The sequence below is a fragment of the Lactuca sativa genome, chromosome 7 (genome assembly GCF_002870075.4).
Source record: "Lactuca sativa cultivar Salinas chromosome 7, Lsat_Salinas_v11, whole genome shotgun sequence".
NCBI lineage: Eukaryota > Viridiplantae > Streptophyta > Magnoliopsida > Asterales > Asteraceae > Lactuca > Lactuca sativa.
The window spans coordinates 61,872,211-61,884,636 of record NC_056629.2 but is presented as its reverse complement, the minus strand read 5'-3'; the positions used below and the strand labels follow the sequence as shown (position 1 = coordinate 61,884,636).

The 12,426-nt window shown below is 34.5% G+C and overlaps 1 protein-coding gene across 1 annotated transcript; it reads left to right on the top strand.

Moving 5' to 3' along the window:
• Positions 1-7,752: 7,752 nt before the first annotated feature.
• LOC111883843 (uncharacterized) lies at positions 7,753-8,995 on the top strand. The gene is made up of 4 exons (XM_023880171.3): positions 7,753-7,934; positions 8,055-8,137; positions 8,441-8,531; positions 8,742-8,995. Exons 1-4 carry the CDS (start codon positions 7,900-7,902, stop codon positions 8,770-8,772), a joined length of 240 nt encoding a protein of 79 aa, XP_023735939.1. The 5' UTR covers positions 7,753-7,899; the 3' UTR covers positions 8,773-8,995.
• Positions 8,996-12,426: the final 3,431 nt, after the last annotated feature.

The following is a 12,426-nucleotide window of genomic DNA, read 5'->3' as shown; positions in this document are numbered from 1 at the left end:
ATCAAAGGTTTCAAATAACGTTTTGCGTGACTTGGCGGCAATGTCAAGCTTCAAACTTGTCCGAGCCTTAGTGAACGATGTCATTTGTAAGGCGTGACTTAAAGCGACTATTTTGTATATAATTAATTTTGTTATATGTATTTTCAACTATTATTCTATTTTATACACATATATGAGTTAAGAAGGTGTTTTAGTAAAGCTTGGCGGCACGCACAAGTCTTAGAACCTTGGGTTTTATAGATGAAAAGATCGGAGTTCAGAATTCAACCATAAAATGAAAGATTATTATTTTGGCAAACATTCAAGGGGAAATTGTCAAAAAATCCTAATATTTTCGGAAAAGTTTCACTTTAGTTCAAAAAAAAATTGAATAGAAAAGTCCCGATTATTTGATTTTAGACGATAATATGCCATTTCCTATTAAAAGATAAAAAAAAAAAAAAATTTTTATTAACTTGAGCCAAAATGAAATAATCAGGACTTTAATGTTCACAAAAAAATTAGGACTAAAGTGAAACTTTTCCGAAAATAATGGGAATTTTATGATAATTTCCCAACATTTAAGATATAAATTGAAATTAAAAATTTTAAATCTAACATGATACGCCATCGTAACATTCTAATCAAGGGTGTTGTAACAACCAAAATTTTTCCAACCAATTTAAACTTTTCAAAAACAACCCAAATCCATTAATTATTACAAAAAGGTTTTCAATTAGTTTATTATCAGAGTATCCTAGAAACATCAGCATAAAAATGAGGAGCGGTACGATCATGTCTTCGTCTTGCCACGATCTCCTGAAGTACTTGAAACAATACACTGAAACTGTAAGCCCGAAAACTTAGTGAGTTACCCCCCAAAATACCAACCACATATAACCATACTCATATCATATCACAATACAGAAAAACCATGCATATCGAGTCTACAGTATGATTGGTCCGCCCGCACCGAGCCTTCAGTCCACCTGGTCCACTCTTTGAGTCTACAGTATGACTGGTCCGCCCGCACCAGGCCTTCAGTCTGTCTGGTCCAATTTTCGAGCCTCGGCACGTTTGGACCGCCCTCTTGGGACCTTCAACCTATCCAGACCGCTCGATGGGCCTTCGACTTATCCGATCCGCCCTGGTATGTTGGCCTACAACACAAAGCAGGACCCGCCTCAACCCAACCCCAATTAAACAACCATGTGCATATATAACAGATAATCACATAACAGTCCAAAGACAAACAAATTGATCTAGCAGATCATATATCATAGCAACATCCTAACCATGATACCGACCTAACCGGTCACTAACATAACATTACCCTATATACCAGGATACCGACGTTAACCAGATCACTAACATAATATAATACCATCCTAGGGGGGATGGTGGGCAACCCGGGCAGCCACCCAGGGCCCACGTCTCTAGAGGGGCCAAAATTTATGGGCTATGTAGTGTGTGTGTGTGTGTATATATATATATATATATATATATATATATATATATATATATAAAGTTATTACCTAAATGATTTTTAGAGCCTAAAGTTGGTTCAAACTCAAACTAGCTCAAAAGATTAACAAATTGGTTTGCTTGTTATTGCTAATTGAATGTGTTTACAGTGAAAAATAAATGATATTTTTTTTTGAATCTTTATTATTTTTGTCTTTAAGGGGCCTTTTTTTAATTTTTGCCCTGGCCCCCATATACGTTTGGACCAACCCTGACCAGGATGCAGGTCTAGCAAATCAATACATATCAAACAAATACCCGGATTCTCATCCGATAAAGGGCCGGCCTTGGTGCCTTAGACCCTATTGATATAGTGAGGATAACTCACCTCGCAATTAGCGACTGAAAGGATAAGATCAGCTGCTCTGACCACCGACACGAACTCCACCACCGTACACTACCAAGAACTAGAATCATAAGCACCAATATTACCAAAATACCCTTGAAAGTCAAACTGGTCAACTCTTGGTCAAAGCCAAAGTCCTCAATCAAAGTCAACCTTCCTGGTTGACCCTACTCGTCGAGTCAACCTAGTGACTCGTCGAGTTCCTGCACTCAGAATCCCACCATTCCCGACTCGACTCGCCGAGTCACCCCATGACTCGTCGAGTCCTTCCATCCGAGTCTTATCCTGTCCAACTCACTGAGTCCACTTGACTCACTGATCCGCATCACAACCTGATGAGTTAGGGTTTGCGACCCAACTCGTCAAGTCCAAGAACAAAGTCGTCGAGTCCATACAAGACATCCCTATTCAGACGTTTCCAGGCCATTTCATTGCTTCTAACTCATAGATATGGACTTCTAGGGTTGGATTCACACGTAAAGTTTCCAACTTTACGTGCATGCAAGGCACAATGGGCTCCAAACAAGCTAGAAGAAGGTTTTAGGACAAGGATACTCTCCATCAAGCCCCATGGACGATGCTTTATGCTTTCATGGCTCAAAACTAACCTAAATCTGAAGCTGCAACCTCATATCTAGCCTCTAAACCCGAAATGGATCTCAAACAAGCTAAGGAACTCCAAATCAACCACCAAGGATGAATCAAAAAGGAAATAGCTTAAGATAATGGCTTCTTACCTTTGAGATGTGCCCAAACTTATGTAGATCCCATATCTACACAAACCCCTTGATGCTAGCCTCTAATTCCTCAAGCTCTTTACACCAAATTCCTCTTCCAAGCTCCAATCTCCTCAACAATGAAATCTCACACAAAAATTAGGGTTTTCTTGAACTCTCTGGGGGAATAGGGGACTGAAATGAGGACATAAGGTCCTTTAAATAGGGTGCAAACCATAAAATTCAGGGTTTCTCATTCCAGCACTGACTCGTCGAGTCCAGCCACCGACTCGGCGAGTCAGGCCACTTAATCACATGATCTACACACGCTCCAACTCGACGAGTTACAGCTCCAACTCGCCGAGTCCACCCTTTCCAAGTTACACTTTCCACCCCCGGACTCTTGCTTCTGAACTTGGGATGTTACAGGTGTAAATGTTGTTCCTTGGGTAATAGTAATTTCTTTCAATTTCCTTATTTTGATGGGTTGATGACTTATTTACATGTTTTAACAAGTCTATATAATCAAATAGATTAAATGAGTTATTCACTAAAATATCATATTTGAGTATACGCATATAGCCGTATTTTCATATTTTATCACAAGATAAACATTTAAATTGCTAAAAAAAACCTTTAAATTTGCAGGGTTATTTTTTCTTCCAAAATACTTACTAATTTTGGTCTTGAATTTGCAAGTATATTCAAACTTATGAATTTAGAAAAAAAAATCATGAGCATATTTTTTTTGAAAGGGAACTTCCCTAACGAGGGTTTTCGAGTCAGTTTTCGTGCACCGACTAATCCCTGCTGCAAACATGAGGTTTTGTCTCATGCCCTAGAGTCACTGCAGACGAACCTTCATGGCTACAAGGGTTGAGTAGTGCCTGGATTCGAACATGGGTAGTTTTCGGGAGATGAAAATCCGCATCATCGGATAAATAAAAGTAATTAAAAAAACAATTAATTAAATGAATGAGAGTCTAGTTGACAATGTTAAACGATATTATTTTATAAAATAAAGCTTGAGTTTGCAAATGCGCATAATATGATGATCTTAAACTCCTTTAACAAGAGGGATGTGTACTTGATTACCTTTCAAAGTGGGGGACATGACCCAAATCGACTTTATTCTGGTTCGTAAACAAGATCAATGAGTGTGCATTGACTGCAATGTGTTTGTGTATGAGTTTTGTGCATCGCAACAGAGATTGATATAGTCATGGTCTTTCACTTGGGTAGGAGCCCACATAGGGGAGTGAAAGTAGCTAAACCTATGATTCTTTTGAAAAACTTAATGGGAGCGGTAATAGAGGATTTTAGGGACATGGTTATTTCATAAGGGGATATTGGAGCCACTCACGCAACAAATGCAGAACTATTATGGAATAATATGGTCGAAACTATCAAAGAAGTGGCCAAAAACACCCTTGGGATGTCGACATGGAATGTCAATGAGCATAAAAAATCATGGTGGTTGAACGAGATACGAGCTAAGGTCAAGACAAAACAAACTTTGCTTCAAAGAGCTTTTACTATGTAGTGAAGAAGAAAGAGTGAGGGCAATCAAAAGATACATGGACGCTAAAAATGAAGCAAAGAAAACAATTGTTAAAACAAAGGTTACGACATACAACGAAATGTACAAGAGATTGGGGTAGAAAAAGAGAAAATGGAATCTACAAGTATACTAAATCCAGAGAGAGAGAGAAGGAAAAAGGACTTAGGAAACATAAAATATAATAAAGATGACACCCTAACAAGTTTTAGTGAAAGAAGAGGATATTAAGAGGAAATGAGATGGTTACTTCTATTCCTTATTTAATGATGGTTCTTCATGGTTTAGAGATATGATTGTTGAGAGCATCCTTAGACGACCAATGGTTGTCCCATCATCAGGATTGAGATCATTACGATTGAGAGTGATGTAGTGAAGATAACATTAAGGAGGATGGCGAAGGACAAAGTCGTCTGTCCAGACCAAATTCTTGTTATTGTATGGATTGCCTAAGAAAGGAGGGAGTATGATGGTTGACAAACCTCTTTAACATTATTTTGGAGTCAATTAAGCTATTAAGTCAGAGGAGTGGAGATCTAATATTATAATACGTTGATTGTTTTTATTTTTTTAAATATTTATTTTATTTATTTTAACTTTTTTTTAGAAAATAAAAATGACAAAAGTTAATAAAAAAACTATTTATTTTGTTTTTTTGTTATTTTTTATTATTTTATTTGTTTTTTGTTATTTTTTGTTATTTTTTATTTTTTATATCAATAAAAGTTAATAAAAAAATCTATATTTTTTTTAAATATTTATTTTATTTATTTAAACTTTTTTTAGAAAATAAAAATGACAAAAGTTAATAAAAATGACAAAAGCAAAGAAAACAAAAGTAAATAAAATGAGGTGCTAGAATTTTGTCTCAAAAATAACCCATGGTCTTTTATATATATATATATATATATATATATATATATATATATATATATATATATATATATATATATATATATATTCTTTTACCACTATAAATAAAAACATCTTACTACCGAGTTCGACTACATCAAACATCTTACTACCATTTTCTTTCATCTCTCTCAAAATGGCTTCAAACAACTCTCCAAACAACCCACATTCTTGAATACCACCACCCCTAACATTTTCTCATATAATTCTTCGTCACCACCACCTTACCGTCCACAACTAGAAGCCATAATTTTCTCTTCAAACCCGATGTATAGTGGTGTTCCATCAATGTACACCCAATTCCAAACGTCACCACAACAACAATTTTTTTTTTCATAACAAATGTCATCACAAAACTTCACCCCATTTCAATAACAATCCCATCCCAATTCCCACCCTAACAACAATTCCAAACCCAATACCAATCCCAAACCCCATTTTCTCCCTAATCCGAACCAATTCCAATCCGAAACCCGAAGTCCAACCACTACAAAAGAAAAGGAAAGGAAGGGGAAAATGTAACACTGATTCTAGGTATATGCTTCCTTTGATTTCATGGCATTTGAGACTTTAAATTTTGAGGTTTTAGGTGGCCACGATGTTGCCTCACCCGATGAGAACGCACATCATTTTGGACACTACCACATGACAAGGTCCATACCATGACGTGGCGACGGCCATCATGCGAACCCTAATATTTTGGGTTTTAAGCCTTATTTAAGGGATGTGATGACTAGAGTTTGCTCACCCTCAGCCTCCATCACCTTTCTTTCGACCTGAAGCAACGATAGCCTCCAAAATTGACATCTTGAAGCTTTTTGGTAATTTTTGATGGTGATGAAGAAAAAGAAGGTGTTCTAGGTGCAATTTCCTTATCAAAATACACAAATTTTGGCTTGAAATTATTCTCAAAATTAAAACTAAACAAACCAAGACACCTCATAACCATCTAAATTGCTTCCCCCTTCGAAAATCCAAGTCTAGTCAAGTAATCCAACTTCAGAATCAACATATTATCCACATTCGACACCAACAACACACAATCTTGATAAGCCAATGACTCTAAATCCTGAAACCCAACTCTTTGAAGGTAAAACAGAGCATGTGACAGGAAACTAAAAACTGGAATAAGATCGTTGTTAATAGTGGATGTGAAGATTTGGGGGGCACACGGTGATGATCGGAGGTACTTTTTAGGAAAAACAGTTCCCCGCTACAAGATCAAAGGGTGTTGTTCGGTGACGCCGAGAGTAGAAAGGAGAGAAAGGTTAGTGAAACACATAAATGGAAATAGATAGGGCTTTCTTATTTATTAAACCCGCCTCTATATCCGAACCAATTTGGTTTGAGATCCAATCGCAACAAGAAATCATATTGGTTTTGTTGTTGCTTTTTGAAGATACGAACCCATCTAGGAGCATGCAAATGGTGTTGAAGTTGCAGGAAACATAGACAGGGACAAAGAAGAAATCAACCGCCAAGGGGTTTGTTCGTTCATAGATTTTATGATGAACCCGAGAACCCATGAACTCGATCTAATTTTGTTCATGTGTGCTCCTCAGATCTAGATCTAGGGTTCATAAATTTATTCTTGAATGTGTTCATCCGAAAACCCTTCATAAAATCTGTTTTCGTGTGTGTATTCATCAAATATGGGGATCATGAATGTGTTTTTGAATGTGAGTGTATGCTCTTGAGCTCTTGATGAGGCTTCAAACCTGGCAATGATTTTTAGGGGCAAACTCAAGAACAAAACTAGATTGTGTGTATGGTTTTTGTTTCTAGAATGATTTTTAGATGGACATGAAGTGGCAGAAAAAGTTTAGGTGGAGATAGAGATGGCAGACTTGGTGGTGGGTGGCGGAAGATATTAGGGAGGAGGGAGTCATTCTCTCTCAATCCACTGAACCCACTGCTACATTACTTTTTTTCTTTTATTTTTCTTCATTTTTTTCAACCTACAACACACAGAAACCCTATATTTTTTAACCCACTCAACCCATTCAATTAAAAAAATACAAAACAATCAAAGGTAAAATCTTAATTAGCAATAGAGTTATCATCGGTACCACTCCCGATTCAACGGATTGTTTAATTGGTTTCACTAACCCACTTCGTCATCTCTCTTTGCTTTCTCTCTCTTATTTTCTCTTGTATCATGTGCTTTAAAACTTGTATCTTAGTTGTTTTGTATTTCTTTTAATTGAGTGGTTTGAGTGAGTTGAGAAATATAAGATTTCCATGTGTTGTGGGTTGGAAAAAATGAAAAAAAAAAAAGAGAGAGAGAGAGAGAAAAAAAAATTGATGTGACAGTAGGTTTGGAGGGAACGACTCTCTCCTTTCTTATTGAGTTCACAAAAATGTTCTTGAGTATTCTTGAATTTACGAAGATGTTCTTGAGTGTTTATCAAAGACAAACCCAAATGTGAGAGAGAGAAATCTCTTTTTTATTTTTCTTTTAATCAGAAAAATATTTAAATAAATAAATAAAACTGAAAAAGAAACAAATAAAAACAAAACCATCATTATAAAAAAATTTAAAATAAGTTGATAAACTCACACCAAAATAAAAAGCTGAACCTCTTACTAGTCTAAATATTTTTGGACCAAATAGCTAACCATAAATATATTCTTGCATGTTTTGTCTTAAATTAATAAAATATTTAGTTTTTATTCAAAATTAATTTTATAAACATTATATTTTGATGGACGTCAAAGATGACAAAAATAACACCCCTAGTAACTTTCTTCTCGAAGAAAGAGCAAAGAAACTCGAAAAAACTTTTGGAGCCGTAAGCAAGGTAGATCGGAGGCATCTCCATCGGCGATCCCTAAATTTGATTTCGTTAGAATTCCCCCCTGCAATGTCGTCATCATCATCTTCTCAACCCGCCGATGGGTAATTTCCTTTGATTTCATGTTTTTTGATCCATTAATTATAGTCAGGCGAGGAAAAGTGAGAGGGTTTTACTGCTTCGTTCGTGTATTAATTCAATTGTTTCTGTTGATAATAATGTAGCGACGCTGTTTATATGCGACAGAGTAAAGGAGCTCCGTTTAAGTTTTTAGTTCCCCTGATTTATGCTCCTGTTCTCCCTCTCAGTAAGTTTATACAATTTATTGTCGATTTTTCTGGTTAGTTTCATTAAATTATAGTTCGATTGTAATATTTCCGTTTCTAAACATTGAATTTCGATAAATTGAAGATCGACATGATTCTAATGGTATCTGTAAAGCTTAAACTTTCATGGTGTTGTATTATGTCTGACATCAATTGTCTCATCCTGTTATTCCAAAATGAAACGATTTGGCAAAATATTGAATGTGATTGTGAAGTTTGTATTGATTCGTTTAACTTCTTCATGGCTTTTGTTTAATCAAATTATGATTCTTTTTTCTGTTCAGTTCGACTTACATTGAGACACAAGCCAGTTTTGAGGGATCGATTGTTCACAGCAGTTTTGGTTGGGGCTGTTGCTCATGGAACTTACTTGGTGTATCCTTTTCTCTTCTTTTCTTTACACTGTTAAACCTGCTTTTGAGGTAAATTAGTTTATCTTCTTCAACTTATTTTTCAAGGTAAGTTAGTTTATCTGCTTATGAACATTTTTATGTTTTGATTTTTGAAAGCTTGCTCTTATTTTAAGATGTTTGTTTTTGCTCTTTTATTGGCATGTCGTTTTTTTTTCTTGACAAACATGTTCAGATCAGATCTTTATGACAGTGAGAGTAAATGAATCAGCACAGATCATTTCACATGAAGCTTTCATGGAGTCATGGGTGTGGATCGAATGCAGTATGATGCTCTGGTATTAAATTGCATATGTTTATCATTAATTTTTGTTGGACTTAATTGGTAATTACTTTATAACAAAATAAGAACCCGAAAAAACTCAATATTATGAAACTTTAGGGATGAAAACTCAATATTCAAAGTTTCAAACAGTTTTGGATGATCAATTTTCTATCTTATCTTTTTGTTGTATGATTCTTTATAAATGGGATGTGTTTTGTTTTTTACCCATAATAACAAACTACTTACATTTGGCAATATATAACATGGAAAATTGTGAAATATACTTTATTTTTTTTACATAAATAAGAACATACTTTCATTTTTATGCTATTACCTTGAAGAATGTTTTTGACTTTTTGAAATTAAACTAGATTGAATTGGAGGGCATTTATGTCTTTTGCACAAATGATAGATTGAGAGCGCATCCTTGTCCCACCCTGTTCTACCTTTTTGGATGGGACAAAAGGTTGCAATTTTTGTCTCATTGACATCAGTTCCTGTCCTAATGCAGTACAGTACTTCCCTATTGCAGTACATGTGATCATGGTCTCTCATGTCTTGTGTAACAAACGGTGCCTCATTTTTAGGATTTAAAAATAAGTAGGTGAAAAATAAGGTAAGACAGAATCAGTGTAGAAGAAAGGGCTTCCAAATACATGAGGGTTGTTAATGGGTGACAATGATGCCTAATGTAGTAGAAGAGTTATCTCAGTGAGGACTTTCATCGAGCAATTGGTGTGCACAAGATGATCCAATTGATTTAGATCAACATTAACCAAAAGGAGTTCGTAAACTTCATTTCAAAGAGTTAATCATCAATAACTGAAAGTAGGTTCCAAAGTTGTGATTCTAATTGATAATTCCAAACTAAGATTAGTGAAATGAATTGATAAACAAACTAGTTCATATACAAATCTAGATTCAAAATCATCATAAGAACACATGAACTCCAAACTTAACTTAAAATCATTCAATTGACTAAAGAGAAGTTGTTAACCTTATTATTTTGATTGATTAACTTAATTTGAGAATACAAAACATAATTGTAAGCCAGCTAAGATATCAATTTCGTTTTTCCAAAGCTCTAAATAAAAATTTCACTAACATAGGCTTTATGAGCTTCAAAACAAACTCATTAATTGAACTTAAGCAATATCAAAGGATGTTGTTGATAGATTAATAAACAATTGATTAAATCTGAATTAGGACTTTATTTTAATGCCTAATCATCATGGCATTTCAAATCTGAAAAAAATTAAAATCCTAGAACACTAAAATGGAGAATATAAATGAAGATTATTACCTTCCTAAGCTTTTTTTAGGGATTAAAGCACCAAACTCTTAAAGATCACTTCAAATGATCTCCAATCATCCTTCAACTCTCAAAAACGCATCCCAAAGTCTCTCTTCCAAGCTGTAGATAGATCCAAGCGAACAGAGTTGTGAGGTTTCGGTGTTTAGTTCAAAAGTTTGTAATTTTGGCAACTTTGGTCCCTTAGTTTCCAATTTCTCTCATTTAACTCTAAATTGTCCCAAATTTATCTACTAGCTTTTATGTTGCTAAATCAACCCTATCCAATTTATTTCTTAACAATATTAATCTTTTTTGAGATTAAGCGAGTTAAATAAGAGTTGCATGAGTTTTTCCTATTTTTACCTTCGGCAACTCCAAAACTTTTACACCTTGACTCCATATTTGTATTTTATCAATTAAAATTATTAGATTTATTTTATTTATCATTCTGTTTATTATCTTATTTATTTAATTTATTTAAATAGTTTAAGTTGCCTTTTAAAATCGGGTGTTTTAATATTTATGTCCTTCCCTATTCCCTAGTGTTGGGATGTGCATCTTGATAAGATAGTTTGTTACTTTGTTACGATGGTATAGTGGACTCATTGCAGTATTGCACATCACAAGGATGATGTTGGGATGGGCATGCTCATTGCACATATATCATTGAACAACCAACCCATATCAATATCAATATTTTTATATACAACAATGACATTTTATAATTTATACCAAGTAACCTTTTTCCAAAAACTATGATGTCTTTAGAGAAATTACAAAATAAACTTATGTATAAATAAGTTAATTTAGGATAAAACCTGTTTTAGAAAAAAACGAAGGATTAACGATTATAATTTATAATGCTTATAATATAAGAAAGTGATAATATGTGAAGAAAATAACCATGCTCGTGAAGATAAAAAGTGATATAACATAAAGTTGAAAAAAAATGAAATATTTCCATGCGTGGCGAAATAATAACCAGTTCCATGTGACGACCAAAATGTCATAATCTGTTATAACTTATAACAAAAATACTAACAAATTTGGTCTTTAATTCAAAGGTTAATTGTCAGCAAATATTATTTCAAAATTTAAATTTAGTCGTAATGAAAATATTTGATTTTTATAAAGGAATACGGAGTATTATCTACGATGATTTAACCAAATTTCATTATCATTCTTTACAAAAGATCATGAACGGCAAAAGAATAACAGGAAAATTAAATCATAATTATATCTGATTTATGAAAAAGTGATAGAATTTAATATCGTTCTCAAATTTACTCAAAAAAAATCTAGCTTTAAGGTTTACGATAGTCGCTAATAATTGAAAATGTCCAGTTTGCCTCCATGTGTCAAAATTGATATGCATTTGGAAATAAGTAAATCGTATTGATAGATCAACAGATCCATGAAGATACGCCACTTGTTTGGGTGTTGTACTAATAGAAAAATAATATCGAGAATATCACTTGAAGCCACATTTTTATCAAGTAAAATCCGAGAATTACAATTCTACGAATAACAGGGATGTTAAAAAGTCTTGTGGGTAGGGCTGACAATTTTCGACACGACACACGACACGACACGAAATAAACGGGTTTGGATTGAGTTTTTGAACCCACCAACCCGCTAACCCGTCAACCCGTTTATTAAACGGGTCATATATGGGTTTCTCAAAAAATAAACGGGTTGACCCGTCAACCCGTTTATATTGTTAATAAAAAAATTATTTTATTTCTAAATGTATTTATATATCAAGTATTAATATTTAATAAGTATTACATAATATATACCATTTATTCATAGACCATTTGAATGTTTCGACATTATGACTCGTGGTGGATGGTCTAATGTCATAAGTCGTAACCTATAAGGCTAAGTTTGTAACATGTTTCTATGAATGTTTTTAGTTTTCATTTGGATGTTTAAGAATTAAATATCTAAAATTCGGACCCATGAACCCAAATCTGACCCACGAACCCGCCAACTTGCGAACCCGTATAAATAAATGGGTTGGTGGGTCATATATGGGTTTATGTTCCAAACCTGCTAACCCGTGACCTGTATATTTAAATGGGTCGTGTTTGGGTTGACATATTTTGACCCGCCAACACGCAACACGCCAACTCGAACACGACACGATTGTCAGACCTACTTGTGGGATCTCGGTCCTATGGGGGCCCGAGAATGTTAACACCCATTTTAATTAATTTTGGGGGTAGGGGGAGAGGCGAGCAGTCTAATGAAGTACGGGGGAATTTCAGGAGCAGGAGCGTGTATTCCTCATCTCGTTTG

Bases quoted from the DNA above. Each gene is read 5' to 3' on its own strand.
- LOC111883843 (XM_023880171.3), top strand. From the start codon at position 7,900: ATGTCGTCATCATCATCTTCTCAACCCGCCGATGG. The intron at 7,935-8,054 runs GTAATTTCCTTT...ATAATAATGTAG, and splicing joins TCTTCTCAACCCGCCGATGG to CGACGCTGTTTATATGCGAC. The intron at 8,532-8,741 runs GTATCCTTTTCT...AAACATGTTCAG, and splicing joins GCTCATGGAACTTACTTGGT to ATCAGATCTTTATGACAGTG.